Below are 18448 nucleotides of genomic sequence, written 5' to 3' on the forward strand. Positions count from 1 at the left end.
TACATCCTGTTGGTCCTCTGCCGCCAGGCCCACAGACCCACTACTTCCATCTCCTGGCTGCCAACATCTCCCCAAGCTATGTGCAACATTCCTACACATCTGACAAGACCCACTTATGGGATGAGTTTAGAGGGCTCTCCCTGGCCCCACAGGCCAGGTCCTGTGCTCCCTGTGTTTCTTGATGCCCAGGCAACTCTGTCAGGGTAATCTCACTGAACTGTGATCAGGTCTTGGCCACCCTCACAGCTTGCTGTGTCCCTCGTCATGTCCCCTAGCTCCACTGGAGCCAGACTTCACCATTTTGTCCTTGACAGGCACATCCAAATGGACACCGGGGCATTCCACACCTCCAGTCAGGCCGTTGCCATGTTCTCTTGGCTTGACCTTCTGAATACTGGGATCATCTCCTACGACCTCCTCACCCAGACCCGATGCTTACTCACCTAGATTACTGCAGTAGCCTCCTTTCTGACCTCCTTGCCTCCTGCTGGGAGGAAGGAACTCCACCCCATGGTTACCTAGCCCTCTGGCCCTGCCCTGGCCATCCCACCAATATCACCCCTCACCACGTTATTGAGTGTTTCGCCCCACTGGCCTCCACCACTTTCATGGACACTCCATGTTCCTTCCTATCTCAGGGAGGGGCCTAATACATGCCATACCCTCTGCTTGGGCCCATCTCTCAAGTTATCTCCTTGTCACTTCAGTCTTAGCTCTTGTCACCTCCTCTGAGAGGGTCTATTCTGACCAGTTCATTCAAGCCAATGCCTTATCCTTGTTTCCACCATTAAAAGAAAAAAGTCCTCCCTAGCATCTTTCACACCATGTAACTATTTTTATTTATATTTACTGTACAATCTTCATTTTTAAAAAGATTTTATTTACTTATTTATGAGAGACCCAGAGAAAGAGGCAGAGATATAGGCAGAGGGAGAAGCAGGCTCCATGCAGGGAGCCCGATGCAGGACTCAATCCTGGGACTCCAGGATCACACCCTGGGCCAAAGACAGGTGCTCAACCAGTGAGCCACCCAGGCATCCCTTGGCTTCCACTTCAGATTAGGAACATCACAAGGGAGCTTCCAGAACAGTACCTGGCATACAGCAAGTGCTTAATAAATGTCTGGCCACTTGAACAAAGGCCTGCTCAGATTTATGGCCGTGTCATCCACCTCCCTGAGCAGGTGGCCAGGCACCTGGCAGGCTGTGTGCAATGAACGAATGGATGAATGAACAGGCAAGGGTATGAGCATTCCTTGTCTTTAGAAATCCTGCCTCACTTTCAACTCCAACTTTCAGGGAAGCTATCAACTACTCCAGGAAGCCCTCTCTGATTAGTACCTCCTGCCCAGGGCTCCTGCCAACCAGCCCCTGAGCTGCACTGTGCAATATGGTGGCCACCAGCCAGGCAGCTCTTGAACACCTGAAATATGGCTGTTCCAAACTGAGGTGGGATTTAGGTGGCAAAGACACACTGGATTTGGGGGACTGGGTAGGAGAAAAACAAGCATGTAAAATATCTCATCAAAAAATTTTTTAAATACTGATTACATGTTGAAAGGACAACATTTTGGTATCTTAGATTAGGTAAACGTGTTAGTAAAATTAAATTTACTAGTTTCTTTCTCCTTTTAGGATGTGGCTACTGGAAAAGTTAAAACCACATGTGTGGCTCACACTGTCTGAGACACCGCTGTTCCAGGGCCTCCTCTGGGCTCCCATGTGGTCTGTGTCACCTCCAACAGAGCGCATGCCATCGGTGTTGGGGTCTGCCCCTGTCCCCAGACCACACGAGGAGACCCTAGAGGGCAGGCCGAGGACCTGCCACTTTTCTGGGCAGCAACTCCATGTTGCAAGGGCCTACTGAGTGCCAAGCTCAGAAAAGGCATGAAGACATGAATAAGGGCCTCCATCCTCAGAAAGGGGGTGGAGGGCCTGGGGATGAGGGTGGGAGAGTCTCTGGAGCCCCAGGTGAGGAAGGGCCAGTTCCTCAGGGTGAGCTTGAATTGGCCTGTGTGGCCCCACAGGCCACCTGATCCTTCATTTATTAGTTACACATTTCCAGAGCCCCAAGGGCCAGGCCTGAGTGGGGCTATGCTGAGCACCTTGGACCCACGCAGACCTGGCCCTTCTGATCTGCCCCCAGGGGTTCCTGGCCTGAGAGGGCACAGGCGATGGGTCCTGTCCCCACACCTGAATGAGATGTGCAGACAGAGGCTGCCCGGGGCCTCGGTGTTGGCTGCCAGGAGGAGGGGACATTTGAGGAGAGCTCTGAAAGGTGAGGAGGGTTCAGGAGCAGTTCACCGGGTGAGGGCGGCCGGAAGGAAGCCACACCACTGTGGATGGCCTGCATGAGGGTGGCAGCAGGAGGAGGAGGCCCCAGGACAGGCAAGGGTGCAAGGTGGGCCCTGGGAACCAGTGTGCCTGCTCTATGTTATTCTTGAGGATGACCACCAACTGCTTCAAGAGCTTGCCTTAAAACTATTCTGTAGGGACCAGGAAAAAAACACCCTCTTTTATAAATGGACCATGAATTACAGAGCACCTGCTTAGGGACACCTGGGTGGTTCAGTGGGTGAGCGTCTGCCTTCAGCTCAGAGCGCATGATTCCGGGGTCCGGGGATTGAGTCCCACATCGGGCTCCTCGCAGGGAGCCTACATCTTCCTCTGCCTATGTCTCTGCCTCTCTATGTCTCTCATGACTAAATAAAATCTTAAAAACAAAAGCATCTGCTTAAACTTCATCACAGAGAGATGGGCATTTGAACAGCAATTGAACTTGAAGCATTCTCTGGACTTCATTTAAACCACTATTAAAAGCTTCAAGGGGCACCTAGGTAGCTCAGTGGTTGAGTGTCTGCCTTTGGCTCAGGTCATGATCCCAGGGTTTTGGGATCGACTCCCACATCAGACTCCCTGCACGGAGCCTGCTTCTGCCTCTGCCTATGTCTCTGTCTCTCATGAATAAAAAAATAAAATCTTAAAAAAAAAAAAAAAGCTTTGAGATACAGGCAAACTAACCTATGGTGTTGGATGATGGAGTCGTGCTTCTTCTTGTGGGGACAGGGAAGGGGCCTGGGAGGGTGAGCAAGGAAGCTACTGGGGATGGGGGATGTTGTGTCTGCCTCTGGGGGCTGATTCCACAACTGTGTTTAATCAGGAAAAGTTCATCAAGCTTGACATTTAGGATCCATGGCTTTTTTTTTTTTTTTTTTCAGATTTTGTTTATTTATTTATGAGAGACACACAGAGAGAGGCAGAGACACAGGCAGAGATAAAAGCAGACTCCCTGCAGGGAGCCTGATGTGGGACTTGATCCCAGGACCCCGGGATCACAACCTGAGCCAAAGGCAGACACACTCAATCTCTGAGCTACCCAGGCATCCTTCTGTGGCCTTTTTAATACATATTCTATCTCCATATATATACATATACAGATATAAATTATTGTTCTTGTATGTTAAATTACACATAAATATGTGTTCATAGAGAAGTAATCAGCTATGCAAAAGACTGTACCAAGCAGATAAGGACAATCTGAAGAATATTTAGAGAATATACATATGTGTGTGCATATTTTTTTGATAGTCTTTAACTATCCACACCTATTTGATATTGCCTCCTGCACAATTGATATACTTTGCTATAACAAAGAATTCACGGAGTGTCTGGGTGGCTCAGTCGGTTGAGTGTCTGCCTTTGGCTCGGGTTGTGATCCCAGAGTCCTGGGATCCAGTCCTACATCGGGCCCTCTGCTCCCCAGGGAGCCTGCCTCTCCCTCCTCCTCCCTCTGTCTCTCATGAATTAAATAAATAAGAAAAGAAAGAAAGAAAGAAAGAAAGAAAGAAAGAAAGAAAGAAAGAAAGAAAGAAAGAAAGAAAGAAAGAAAGAAAGAAAGAAAGAAAGAAAGGAAAAGAAAGAAAGAAAAGAGAAGAGAAAAGAAAAGAGAAAAGAAAAGAGAAAAGAAAAGAAAAAAGAATGAATTCACAGGGGCACCTGCGTGGCTCAGTTGGTTAAGTGTCTGCCTTCGGCTCAAGTCATGATTCCAGGGTCCTGGGATTAAGCCCCGTGTTAGGCTCCCTGCTCAGCAACTCCCTCTTCCTCTGTCACTCCCTCCTCATGCTCTCTCTCTGTCTCAAATAAATTAATAAAAAATCTTAGGAGAAAAAAAAAACAACAACACCGAATTCACAAAGAGAAGAAAGCATCAAGTGTCCAGAAAGAAGGGTCTGCAGCCTTGGAGGGAAAGCATCCTAGCAGAGGGCACAGGCTCTGCAGGGATCTAGAGGCAAGTAGTAGCCTGGGTGCCCAGAGATAGCACATGGATGCTACTGAGGGTAACACATGGGAGAAAGGGGCTGAAGACAGCTGGAAGAGAACGGGGTTAATGGAAGGAAGGACTTTCTGGCACTCAGGCCCAGCCAGTGGCAGGGGAATGAGTTCACCATCACAGGAGGCATGAAACCATGTCCGGGCATTTTAAAGGGATTTCTTATCCTCAACCATTTCTTGGGCCAGGCTCAGAGATGAGTCACACGAGCCCTACTCTGGGGGAGCTCCTGGATTGGAAAGGAGGGTGCTGGGGACAAGCGAGTACTTTGACACATGCAAACATGATGGGGGCTGGGAGGCTGGAATCAGCCCAGGGGAGGAAATCTTCCTGGTACACAGCTCCTGGGATTTGAGGATCAAAAGATGGAGTGGCAGAAATAAGAGGAAATGTGCTCTAGGCAGTGCAAGGGCCTGGAGGTTAGTGCAGCAGGCAAGGCCTGACCTCCCAGCCTCTTCTGGGTTTTCTCAGGGTGCTGGGAGCCATGGGAGGCTGCAGGGCCCTCTTCTGCTGGTAGCTCCAGGTGTGAGGAGCATGTGGGTGGAATAGAGGGCTTGCTGCAGGTTAGGGCAATGGGTTGCTGAGCAAAGATCTGCCCTACCTTGGGGGTTTCACTAGCAAGTGGGGCGGGGATAGGGAGAGATAAAGCCTTTGCTGCAACATCAGATGGGTCTGTCTCTGCCACCAAAGGCATCCTAAAGGGACGCTGGGGTGGCTCAGGGGTTGAACATCTCTCTTTGGCCCAGGGCATGATCTTGGAGTCCCAGGTCGAGTCCCATATCAGGCTCCCTGCAGGGAGCCTGCTTCTCCCTCTGCCTGTATCTCTGCCTCTCTCTCTCTTGTGTCTCTCATGAATAAATGAATAAAAATCTTAAAAAAGGCAAATTGAACTCCAATTTAAAAAAAAATCTTAAAAAAAAAGGCATCCTAAAAACTCCAGGTTCCTCCACTGCAGAGGGATTGACATGCCTTAATGGAGGTAACAGGCAAAGGGGTCCAGTACCTCACTGGGAGACAGCTACTGTTTACAATACAAGGTAACAAATGTTCCCCTCTACCAGGACCCCCTGTGCTATGCCTCCCACACAAATCCCAACAACCCAGGGTCCTCAAAGAGAGTTCTGACAGATGATACATATTAACTCTGGACCACCATAAACATCCAGAACACATTGGCCCTATGCTGCTCAATGCGGGAGCCACAAGCCACATGGGTCCATCGGGCTCTTGACACATAGTTGGTGCTACTGAGGGATTAAATTCTTATTTTCCATAGATTTAAAATGCAAAAAGCAATTCTCAATTCAGTCACTGCAAGGTACATTCTGAACAGCTCAGCTACTTTGTGAATCTGCTTTTTCAAGTTTTGTGGCTTCTTTAAGACAGAACAAGTATTGCCAATGAAAATTTGGCCTCATTGAGAAGGAACACTAACTGTCTCATGGATCATTTTTAAAATACTGTGTGGGATGCCTGGATGGCTCGGCAGTTGAGGTCTGCTTTCAACTCAGGGCATGATCCTGGAGTTCAGGGATCAAGTCCCGCATTGGGCTCCCTGAGGGGAGCCTGCTTCTCCCTCTGCCTGTGTCTCTGCCTCTCTCTCTGTGCCTCTCATGAATAAATAAATAAAATCTTAAAATAAAATAATAAAATAAAATAAAATAAAATAAAATACTAACTGTGCATTCAAATACTATCATGAACATACTGGTGTAGGTAAAATGTATTAAAATGAATTTCAGGGATGCTTGGATGGCTCAGCGGTTAAGTGTCTGCCTTCAGCTCAGGGCGTGATCCTGGAGTCCTGTGATCGAGTCCCACATCGGGCTCCCGGCATGAAGCCTGCTTCTCTCTCTGCCTGTGTCTCTCATGAATAAACAAATAAAATCTTTAAAATAATAATAAATAAAAATAAAATGAATTTCACTGACTTTACTTCACAAAGCGCTCCTGGAACATTTAAAGCTTCTATATCCGGCTTGCTGGGTTAGATGGTGCTCGTGCTATCAGAGTCATCACCACCCGAGAGAGAAAATAGTCTCTTGGAACAACCAGCTGCGAACAAACGCAGCTGCAAAGACCATCCCTGAGCAGCAGCCTAAGAAGGTGTATGTGCTGATTTGTTGAGGACCCTCGGCCTCTGGTCAAGGCAAGGAAGTAGGGCTGCTTCATCCCCACAGCTCAAAATAGTCCTGGCACAGGAAAGGTGTTAAATGCAGATAGTGGACCAAGTATACTCTAGTATACTAGAGTCAGTATACTGACCCACAGAAAGGGGGTGAGCCTGAGGCTCAGGCCAGGGGCTGTCTGTCATCAGCATCTGGCGGACACTCACAACCTAAAGCCTATTTCTTCAAGGGCAGGGCCTGGAGGCAGGCAGGGGGTCCCCGGTGGCACACTGGTGTCGGAGAACCACCAAAGTGAGACTCCTCCTTTCTGGTCTCTCCACAGTAGTCTGAAGGGATCCTGTCCCTTCCTGCTCCAAATCCCTCCGTGGCTCCCATCTGACCCATACTAAAAGCACAGTCCTCACCATCATCCTCCAGGCCCTACAGATTTATTAGTTCCCTCTCTGACCACAACTCCTACTCTCCCCACCATCAGCAGCCTCCTCTTCCTGCTCCTCCTCCTCCCTAAATTCCTCCTAGCCCAGTCCTGCCTCAGGGCCTTTGCACAGGCTGCCAAGCATGTCCTCCTCCAGATTTATGCAGGCCTAATTCACCCACCAAATTTGATTCTTTGCTCCAATGTCACCTTTTCAGCAAGAGACTCTGACCAGCTTATATAAGAGCGCTATCCCTAACTTTGTCCCTATACCCCTTCCCTGCTTTATTTCTTCCCAACCCCCCACCCACCACCTATCTATATACCTGAATACTATATATTTACTTGCGTACTGATCCATTTCCCCTTAGGATATGAACACCATGGAGAGGGGACTTTTGTACACTGCTGTAGTCCCATTACTTAGAGCAGTGTCTGGCACTCAATTGGTGCTCAGGAAAGACTGGTTTGTCTGCTAGTTCATTCATTCATTCATTCATTCATTTATTCATTCAACTAGCAAATGTCTCCTGATGACTCTCGTGGGCCAGGTCCCACAGAAGGCAGAACTGGGGACCCAGGGAGGGATCAGAACAGGCCTGTGCTCTAGGGCCTAGGGGAGAAGCCACGAAAGGAATGGGGCACAATCTGGAGGATGTACCCTAATGGAGGCACGCGGGCCACTGTAGCAAGTCCGCACCCCCCTTCCCATTCCATCACTTGCAAACTCCTCAGGCCTGGGGGGAGCTGGGACCCCAAAGAGGAGACAGCCCAACCCTGGGCCCTGGAAGCTCCCAGTCAGATTAAGTGACTGGGAGGCAGATTCGAGCTCAAGACAGCACAGGACATGCCCTCAGGCTGGGCCCAACCCAAACCTTTCCCCTTCTCTCTCCTTTTTTAAAGATTTTATTTATTTATTTGAGCAACAGAGAGAATGAGTAGGGGGAGGGGCAGAGGGAGAAGCAGGCTCTCCACTTAGCAGAGAGCCTGACTTGGGGCTTGATCCCAGGACCCTGGGATCATGACCTGAGGTGAAGGCAGCTGCTTAACTAACTGAGCAACCCAGACGCCCCAGCCTTTCCCCTTCTTATCTACAGAATTTGCCCTTTCCTTCTCAAAAGCCTGCCTTTCATCTCCTTCTAGAGTCTTCCCCCGAACTCCACTATGCCCTTCAGATTTTCCAGCAGGAAGGCTCCACACTCCTCCCCTTCCTCCACTTGCTCATCTCTGAGCGCTGGCTCATCTACATCCTTCAGGCTTTTTCCCTCGCTCCTACTTGAAGCTCTCCCTGGTGCTCTCAGGACAAACACCAACCTGGCCTCTGCCCACCTGCTCAATGCTACATCCCATCCCATCCCTCTTGTACACCAGCCACATAGGCCTCCACTTAGTCTCTGCTGGGCCTCAGGACCTTTGCACTGCTGTCCCTCTGCCTTCATCACTCTTCTCCACCTATCTTGGCCTGGAGAACTCCGCCCCATGTCTGAGCAATGCCAACAGACAGAGTCTTCATTTCTTTCAACACTGTGGCCTTCTCTCACTGGAATTAGGACGGCTACAAGTTTTTTTCCACTTACACCAAAAAACTGAGATATAATTCACATACCATAAAGTCCACCATTCTAAAGTGTGTAATTCAGTGGTCTTTGGTATATCCATAGTCTGGTGTAACAATCACCACTATCTACTTCCAGAACATCATCACTCCAAAAAGAAACCCTACATTCATTGGCAGTCACATCACATTCCACCACCCCCCTACCTAGCCCTAGGTGGCCACTAACCTACTTTCTATCTCTATGGATTTGCCTATTCTGGACATCTCATACAAATGAAATCATATGGCCTTCTGTGTCTGGCTTCTTTCACTTAGAATAAGGTTTTCAGGGTTCATCCACGTTACAGTGTGTGTCATTCTTTTTTTTTTTTTTTTAACATATTTGAGAGAGAGTGAGTGAGAGCATGAGTAGGGGGGTAGCTGAGGGAGAAGCAGACTCCCTGCTGAATAGGGAGCCCGATGCAGAGCCCAGTCCCAGGACCCCAGGATCATGACCTGAGCTGAAGGCAGATGCTCAACTGAGCCACCAAGGCGCCCTGCGTGTGTCATTCTTTTTTAATGACTTGATAACATTCCATTGCGTGGTGTACCATGACGTTTTGTACATCCATTCATCTGATGATGGACATTTGGGTTGTTTGCTTCCATTTTGGGGCTCTGGTGAGTAACCCTACTATGAACATCTGCATACAAGTGTTTGTGAGAAGGATGGCTACAGTTTTTATGTAGTACCTGTCTCCTTCATAAATCTGTCCTATTCACCATGGTGTCCCCTGTACCCTCAATAACATTTGAAACATCAGCCACTTGATGTTTATTTGATGAAAAGACGAAGGATAAGAGGAATCCCTGACTCTCTAGCTCCAATTCATTTGGCCAAATTACCTCTATTGTCCCCAAGTCAGACTCTCTTCCTCTAGGATCCTGCAGTGAAGCCAACATGTTTTCTCTTTCCTTCCCCACCCCCATCATCCAATTCCCTTGCAAATCCTCCAAAATTTGTCCCCAAACCAACCACTTCTCATCCTTCCCTTCTCATCCCAGTCAAGCCAACACCATCTCTCACCTGGATGCCTGCAGCAGCCCCCTAATTATCTGCCTGCTTCCACCACTACCTCTTGAGTCTGTTCTCTTCATGCCAGCAAAGGAATTATTTTAAAACATCAGTCAGCTCAAGCCCCTCCTGTGCTCTAACCCTTCTCTCGTTTCACCCAGAGAAAGGCCAGAGTGCTAAGGCCTGTAAAGCCCTCCACAATCCCTGTCCCCTCTCTCTGCCCTCATTTCCTGCCCTCTCCCCCCTCAGCTCCAACCACACAAGTCCCCTCCCTCTTACCAGAACACACGTCAAGCATACTGCCACCCCAGGACCTCTAAATGCACCATCCCTCCACCTGGACCCCTCTGCCCTCCAAAATCTACAGGGTCTGTTCCTTCACTTCACTCAAAAGTCTACTCACATGTCACCCCCTTGGGGAGGCCTACTCAGGCACCATCTCAATCCTGGTCCTTCCTTATCTTTCCTTCCTGACTTTCCTTCACATTACCTTCTGACATAGTGTCATTTATTGTAGTTCAGTGTTTATTTTCTATGTCCCTCATGGCCTGGGTGCTCCCAAGCCAGAGATTCTTGTTGGCTGTTATAGCCTAGTCCCAGGTGTAGTGTCAAAAAGTAGTGATCAGGGGCACCTGGGTGGTTCAGTGGTTGGGTATCTGCCTTCGGCTCAAGTCGTGATCCCGCATCAGACTCCCAGCAGAGAGCCTGCTTCTCCCTCAGCCTGTGTCCTTGCCTCTTTCTCTGTGTCTCTCATGAATAAATAAATACAATCTAAAAAAAAAAAGTAGTGATCAAAAAGCATTTGTTGAATAAATGAATGAATGAACCTTCAGAGACAAGATGATATTATCAAGGAAGTTTACAGATAAGAAAATAGGAGCCTCGAGGTGCCTGAGCAGCTGACTCTTGATTTTGGCTCAGGTGGTGATCTCAGGGTCGTGAAATGAAGCCCTGAGTTGGGCTCTGTGCTCAATGCAGTGTCTGCTTGAGAGTCTCTCTCTTTCCCTCTCTCTCTGCCCCTCCTCCTTGTGCTCTCTTTCTGTCTCTCTCTAAAATAAATAAGTCTAAAAAAAAGAAAAGAAAGAAAGAAAGAAAGAAAGAAAAAAAAAAAAAGAAAAAACTGGGACTCAGAGAAGTTAAATGACTCGCCAAGAGTCACATCACTTCACATTGCTGGTAGGCATCTGGGGCAATGCACACCTACTCCTGATAGATGGCCCCCCACCTAACCCGCAGCCCCTTCTCACTCACCTCTTACCATAGTAACCACAACATCTCTCCTTCACCTGACTCCCAACACCTTCCAGCCCTCTTTCGCTGAGCACCTACTATGTACTAAGTCCTTTCATATCTACCAAATTCCAAAATAATCTCCAGGCATCTAACAGAGGCCACTTGTCAGATCCACCAAATGACAAAAACAATAGCCAAGACTGTCCAGTGTTTGGAATGTGCAGAAGGCCTCACTCACATGCATTTATCACAACAACCTCATCAGGAAGGTGCAATCAGCAGTCCCTCCTGACAGATGAGGAAATAGAAAGGCGAAATCCCCCATTCAAGGTCACATGGCTAGGGAGTGACAGCACTCAAACTCAAGCTCAGGTCCGGCTGACCCTAGAGCCCCTGCGGATATAGCCTCCAAAGCTCTTGGCAGCTCCAAACACCAACACCCACTCCCAGGAGTTGGGAAGCTGACTTGGCACCAGGCCTCTCATCGTCACGACAATTCTTGCTGCTGCTGCTCACTGTCCCCATATTGATGTGGTCAGATGAGAGAGGGCTCCAGATTCAGGACTGGCCTGCTCCCTGACCTCTGACCTCCCTCTGGGATCAGGCTTCCCCCAACCCCCAGCTTTCCAGATCTCTTCCCAACAAAATCCTAAGGCTCCCTGGGCCCTTCTTTTGAGCTCTGGGCTCTCCCCATTCTGGCACATTCCTCAAGCCCCCACTTTGTAACCTCTTCTTCTTTGTTCCAGGCCCCTAGCTTCCTGTCTCGGGTTCTCCCAAGACCCTCCACCCCCAGCAACTCTCCTCCATATTCCTCAACCCCTCCTTTCCCTGTAGCGACCCTTCAGCCCCCCTCTCCATTGCCCTCCATCCTGGAGTCCCTCTCTCCCTCTTCAAGGTCCTGCTATATAGTCCCACCTTCCCATCTCTCTTCCTCAACCCCCTGGGACTTTCTATTACTCTCAGATTCGCTCTGTGCACCACCCAGGAGCCTCCGTGACCTACCTAGCCCCTTCCCTTCTATGACACCCCCCAGCTAGGCCCTCAAAGCCAGACCCCATGATGCTTCCTGTGTTTTACGTCCTCCCGGTCTCCTCGGGCCCTCTCCCACTCTATCGCTCCACAGGGTACCCCCCACCCATGCACCTCCTTCCCTTTCTACCGACATCAAGGATTTCTCTCTCCCCACCATTGATAGGTTCCTCCAGCCTCTCTAGCATTCCCAGGGGACACCCTTATGTCCCCAGCCCCGGGACCTTTCCTTTAACACCCTCCCGGACGCCTCTAGCCACTCCGTGTCGTCACCTCAAGAGGCACTCTATGACACCCTAAGTCCTTCCATTGCTCCCACCCTAAAGTTCCCCCCGGGGCCTCTCTATCCTCCCCCCCTTCGCCCGCGATGGCTTTCAATGCCCCGGGCCCCTCAGTAATCCCCGAGCCCCTCAATTCCATGCTCCCCCGCCCTCCAGTGTCCCCCGGCCGCGCTCTCACAGTTCCGGATGTCGGAGATGAACACCGCGAGCCCCCGCATCCCATCGCCCTTGGAGACGGCCGGCATGATGGCGGTGGTGTCGGCTCCAGGCCTGGCCGGGCAGGGCACAGCGCAGCGGGGGCTGGCAGGCGGGGACCGGGAGCAAAGGACCCCAAGCAGCGCCGAGAAGCAGAGCCGGCCAGGGGGGAGGGCGGGCTGGCGGGCGGGCGGGCGGGCGGCAGGCCGCGGCTCCGCCCCCGGCCCCTCCCCTCCCGTTCGCCGTCCTGAGCTATCAACCTCCCATTGGCTCGAGTTACTGCCGCTCAGAATCGGACGCAACCGCCCCCCGCCCTCTCTCTCATTGGTCGCTGGACAAAGGCACGCTGCTGCGATTGGCCCAGTGGCCCGCTATTTCCGTTCGCGGGGGGCGGGGGAAAGGGGCGTTGCCCGAGAGACGGGCGGAGTTCGGTTACGTGTGGTGGGACCGCCCCCTCCGTGAGGCCGGGTCCCTTGCTGATTGGATCCGGCGAAGGGAGGGATTGACAAGAAGGAAGGCGGGGGCGGGGGCTTGGGAGGCGGGACTTGCATTTATCTAGACCAATGAGCGGGCAGATCGCCCACGCAGGCGTCGCGGATTCGCCAGACCTCCTCAGTTCCCGCCCCCGATTGGGCGGTTGTGGGGGCGGGAGAAAGGCGATCATAGGTAGAGAAGGAAGGGGGACGGGGTTGTCACTCGTCTTGCCCTGGATAGGTGGAGCGTCGCCTGCAATTCCCCGCTGCAGAGAAGTGGTTGGGAGGGGCAAGAAAATGTGAGATGTTTACTGCGCAAGCGTCTGCCTGTTTCCACTTTCTCCCTCCTCTCTTCCACCCCCGACTCCTTAAATCTTCTTCCAGGAAGTCTTCCCGTCCCCTTCCCCCTCTCTTGTCTGGGGCCAAGATGTTGAAACCTCCGTTCTCAGAACCGAGGAAACAGTAATTTCAATCTAAGCCTATTTAGGCAGACCTTAAACCTGTGGTCCAGAGAGGTTGCGTGACTTGCCCAAGGTCACACAGCTCTCAGGATAACAGAGCAGGGATTTAACCTACATTTTGTCTTTTAACCACTTTCCAATGTACAATGCCTTTTGGGGGCAACCATAACGCCATTCTACAGATATCAAATCAAAATCGTGAACCTCTCCTCCACCAAACTTAGAGTTCCTCCTGAGCAAGAATGGGATCTGGTACTGAAGAACACTAGTTAAAAGGAAGGAATAGATGAATCTGCTTGGTTTGGTCCAACCATTACCCCTTGGCACCCTGAGACCTTCTTTGATTCGCTGATTTTGGGGGAAGGCAAAGCCTCAGGAACTACGATGCCCCGAGCTATTGAGAAATTTGGGGCAAAGGGAACTGGAAGCGGCTGTTTCTGTCACTTACAGGAACTAAACCCCACATCACTTTTCTAATCTGAGACGTCTAGTATTCTTGGAATGAGCCTTGAGGGGAGTGTCCTGGATCCTGTGAACTTCCATTCGGAATCCCAGGAGTGTGGGGTGAGGGTGGGGGATGGGTACCAAGACAAGAGCTGCGGGGCGTACTTTCCAAATTTAATGGACAGTCCATTTGGGTTTCCAGGAATGGGGCTTGGGAAAATCATTCTGGGTTCTAGGAAGAAGGACATGCACAGAGCTGTTTTAGTAACCAGGAGAGTCCATTCCTAATATGGGTTGGGGGTGCTGTCTGCCCCCAGAGAACGGACAGCAGCCCGGTTAAAAACAACAAACAATAGGAATTTGAGTTGGAAAAAGTCCTTTTTATGGAAAGATACATTAAACATTGCAAGGACTGGAGGTGCCCACTCATGACATGAAGAAACTCTTCCTAAGGATAAATACTTTATATATATATAATATATATATATATATTAGTAATGGGGTTTGAACTTGTCTTCTTTTTGAGGGATGTGAAGAGACATGGAGAGTCCCAAGAATAGGAAAAGTGTGTTTAAGTGTGTCTCCCCACCTCAACTTTTTTTTTTTCTTAAAGATTTTATTTATTTATTCATGATAGACACAGAAAGAGAGAGGCAGAGACACAGGCAGAGGGAGAAGCAGGCTCCATGCAGGGATCCCAATGTGGGACTCGATCTGGGTCTCCAGGATCACATCCTAAGCCGAAGGCAGACGCCCAACGCCCAACCGCTGAGCCACCCAGGTGTCCCTCCCCGCCTCAACTTTGCACCTTATTTTCACCTGTCGTCTTCCACCCTTCATCCAGAGCCACCTGGGGCCAGATGAAGTTTACTCTGGTTTGTCAGTGTGTGAGGAGGTAGGGAGGTGGGAAAAGGATGTCCTGAAATTAGGCTCTATCACAGACAGGTGGGGGGAACTCATTCCTGACCTCCGCACGCACCCAATTCCAGAGCCGGTAAAGTAACCAAAACTTAATTTTTAAGACGGCCTAAAGCAAAGGCATTCTGAGTTCTAATAGGGATTCAGACTGGGAAGGCCAATTTAACCTTCTAGAAAACCCAGGATTGTTTGGTCCTGTGTGGGGCAGACATGGAAAGCGCCCCCCTGACACAGGAACTCATGTGCCGACTTCTGTTGAATTAGAGCCGTATTTACAAATAGAAATACAGTGGAAGCCACATATATAATTTTCATTTTTACTCCAGCCACATTTTTTTTTTAAAGATTTTATTTATTCATGAGAGAGAGAGAGAGACACAGAGAGGGAGAGAGGCGGAGACACAGGCAGAGGGAGAAGCAGGCTCCATGCTGGGAGCCTGAGGAGAAACTCAATCCTGGGACTCCAGAATCACACCCTGGGCCAAAGGCAGACGCTGAACCGCTGAGCCACCCAGGGATCCCCACCAGCCAAATTTTTTTTTTTAAGTTTTCAAAAAGGGGATCCCTGGGTGGCGCAGCGGTTTGGCGCCTGCCTTTGGCCCAGGGTGCGATCCTGGAGACCCGGGATCGAGTCCCACGTTGGGCTCCTGGTGCATGGAGCCTGCTTCTCCCTCTGCCTCTCTCTCTGTGTGTGACTATCATAAATAAATAAAAATTTAAAAAAAAGTTTTCAAAAAGGTGAAATTAATTGTAATAATATATTGTATTTAACCTGATATACCCAAATATTATCATTGCAACATATTTGCCATTCTAGTTTTCCTAAGTCTTTGAAATCTGTGTTTTCTACTTATAGCACATCTTGGTTGAGACTCACCACATTGCTGGCATTCAGTAGCCACAGGCCATTGATACTGGCTGTGAACTTGGACAGCATTATAGGACGATTAAAAAAAAAAAAAGAATTACACGGCTACTTTGAGCAAGACCATTATGAGGCTTAGTGGCTTACCCACTGTTAGGTTTTAAGACCAGGCGATAAATATGTCTACATTTGGGTCTAATGAGCTTTGAGCAGACCCTATTTGGCTTTAAAATGGGGCATTAAGAGGAAGCTTCAGGAGCCCCTCAAGGATCCCATGGATTGAACCAGCAATAGTTTCTAAGAATCTGGCCTCAGCAAACCAACCCTTGACTTTCTCCGGAAAAACTTGATTCATCCCCAGTCTTCCCATTTCCGCAAACAGGCCCTCCAACAATCTCCCCGGCACTGTTGCCAGAACCCCTCCCTGTCCCTTATCCCAAACTAAGGGCAGAAATAAGACATCTGAAGTCCCCCACCTCCCTCTGTCAGGACTTCTCACTCCATGCAGACTACCATCCCCATCATCTCTTCCCTGGAATCTTTTTTTTTTTTCTAAGATTTTATTTATTTATTCATGAGATTCACAGAGAGAGGCAGGGACACAGCAGAGGGAGAAGCAAGCTCGCCGAGGGGAGCTCGATGTGGGACTCAATCCATGGACCAGCATCACGCCCTGAGCCGAAGGCAGATGCTCACCACTGAGCAGGTGCCCCTCTTACCTAGAATCTTGCAGTGACATCCCTCATGGCTCTCTGCTTCCATTCTGGCCACTCACAGTGCATCCCCCCCCCCCACACACACACACCAGGTCATTTTTACAACATTGGTCAGCTGTGTCCTTCGACAGCACAAATGCTCCAGCCACTTTGGCCTCTGCTTGGCCATTCAGACCCTCCAGACCCATTTCCACACCCCATCCCCACACCCAGCCTCCCCCAGCTTCAGATCTCAGCTCAAGAGAGAACTGCTGGATGTAGATACTTAAAAACACTATGCAGCATTTTAAAAAGTCTATTACGAGGACACCTGGGTAGCTCAGTTGGTTAAGCGTCTGACTCTTGATTTTAGCTCAAGGCTTGATCTCAGAGTCAAGAGATTGACCACACAGTGATGAGCCTGCTTAAGATTCTCTCTCTCCCTCTCCCTCTGCCCCTGTCCCTGCCCCTGCCACTGCCCCCCATGAGCGTGTTCTCTCTCACTCTCACTCTCTTAAAAAAAAGTCTGTCATAGAAAATTTCAAATATACCCCAAAGTAGAAGGGAATAATGCACCCCCATAGAGCCAACTACAACATATGACCTTGATTGTTTCACCTGTAACCCCTCCATTTCACTTCCCTACCCCCATTGGGTTATTATTTTTAAAGATTTTCTTTTTAAGTCATCTCTACACCCAACATGGGGCTCGAACTCACAAACCCCGAAATCAAGAATCATATGCTCCACCAACTGAGCCAGCCAGGCACCCTCGCTATTGGGTTATTTTAAAGCAAGTGGTCCTCATCAACTATTTCATGCCCATCATGGAATTTCTATCCCAAGATTTTATTATGAAAATTCCTACTCAGAGAGTTGAAACAGTACAGTGTTCACTGTACAGTGAACGCACATATAGCTTCCCTTTCAACCTTCATTCTGTTATTAACATCATACTCCACTTTCTCTAGCACATATTTCTCCAGCTGACCTTCCCTCCCTCCTTCCATCGATCCATTTTGTGTTTTGATGCAGATGAAGTATAATTTTTCAGACATCGATGCAGTTCATCTCTGTTGTAGGTTGGATAGGGTCCTACCATCATCCTGTATGTATGTTGAAGTCCTAATGGGCAGGACCTGCGAATTTGACTTTATGGAAATAGGATCTTTGCAGATGATGAAGTTGAGGTCTTTTGAGTGCTCCCTAATCTAATATGACCAAGTCCGTCTTTTTTCTTAAGTTTATTTATTCATTCATCTAAGTAATCTCTGCACCCAACATGGGGCTCAAACTCATGACCCTGAGATCAAGAGTCTCATGTTCCTCTGACTGAGCCAACCGGGCACCACAACCGTGTCTTTTTTTTTTTTTTTTTTATAAGAGTGAGAGCATGAGCATGAGTGAAGGAGGGAGGGGCAGAGGGACAAGCAGATCCCCTGCTTGCATGATGTGAGCCAAACTCAGACACTTAACCAACTGAGTGACCCAGATGCCCCCATAACCATGTCCTTAAAAAGGGGGAAGCATGGCTACAGAAATAGATACTTACAGAGAGAGGACAAGAAGACACAGGAGGACATGACCATCTATAAGCCTAGTCATGCCTGAGCTACCAGAAGCAAGGGGTGAGGAACAGACCCCTCTCTCACAGCCTCAGAAGAAAGCCATCCTGAAGATGCCTAGATCTTGGACTCCTGGCTTCCAGAACCGGGACAATAAATGTCTATTGTTTGAGTCACCTCAGTTTGTGGGACTTTGTGATGGCAGCCCCAGGAAACTACTACAAACCCAAACCCTTCAAAATGTCTATCATTGACTATAGTTCAATGTCAGTTTAGTTTCTTTTTTTTTTAATTTTTATTTATTTATGAGAGAGAGAGAGAGAGAGAGAGAGAGAGAGAGGCAGAGACACAGGCAGAGGGAAAAGCAGGCTCCATGCACTGGGAGCCTGACGTGGGATCTCCAGGATTGCGCCCTGGGCCAAAGGCAGGCGCTAAACCGCTGGGCCACCCAGGGATTCCCCCCCCCTTTTTTTTTAATAGGCAAAGGCCACTTGCAGTAAAAGGCTCACATCTCAAAGTGCATAAATCGATGGGCTTTGATGAGCACAGGTCATCACCTCATATTGATTCTCCTGATATCATTTACCAACATCTGGTATTTTGGTTTATTTCTGCCTGTTGCCTGCCTGCTGCCCCCTACCCCAAAATGTTGGATCCTCCAGCAATGGGACTCAATCCTCACTCATCACAGTCTCCCAGACCCCAGAAAGTGCCAAGTCTAAGGTATTACATGAAAAATCAAGTATGAATAGGGGGCTGGGTCACCCCATAGGCTCAGGGGAAGGGAAGTTGAACGCCCCCCAA

The 18448-nt window shown here is 49.3% G+C and overlaps 1 protein-coding gene across 2 annotated transcripts in view; it reads right to left on the reverse strand.

The window, feature by feature from the left end:
* AP2A1 (adaptor related protein complex 2 subunit alpha 1) overlaps window positions 1-12410 on the reverse strand; it is a 32499-nt gene extending 20089 nt beyond the window's left edge. For both annotated transcript variants that reach the window (XM_038528187.1, XM_038528186.1), the window contains exon 1: window positions 12207-12410. In XM_038528187.1, the coding sequence (XP_038384115.1) occupies window positions 12207-12273 (67 nt within the window). In that variant the 5' untranslated portion in view covers window positions 12274-12410. The remainder of the gene's footprint in view (window positions 1-12206) is intronic.
* Between the last annotated feature and the right edge of the window lie 6038 nt (window positions 12411-18448).

This window comes from Canis lupus, chromosome 1, assembly GCF_011100685.1.
Source record: "Canis lupus familiaris isolate Mischka breed German Shepherd chromosome 1, alternate assembly UU_Cfam_GSD_1.0, whole genome shotgun sequence".
Classification (NCBI taxonomy): domain Eukaryota; kingdom Metazoa; phylum Chordata; class Mammalia; order Carnivora; family Canidae; genus Canis; species Canis lupus.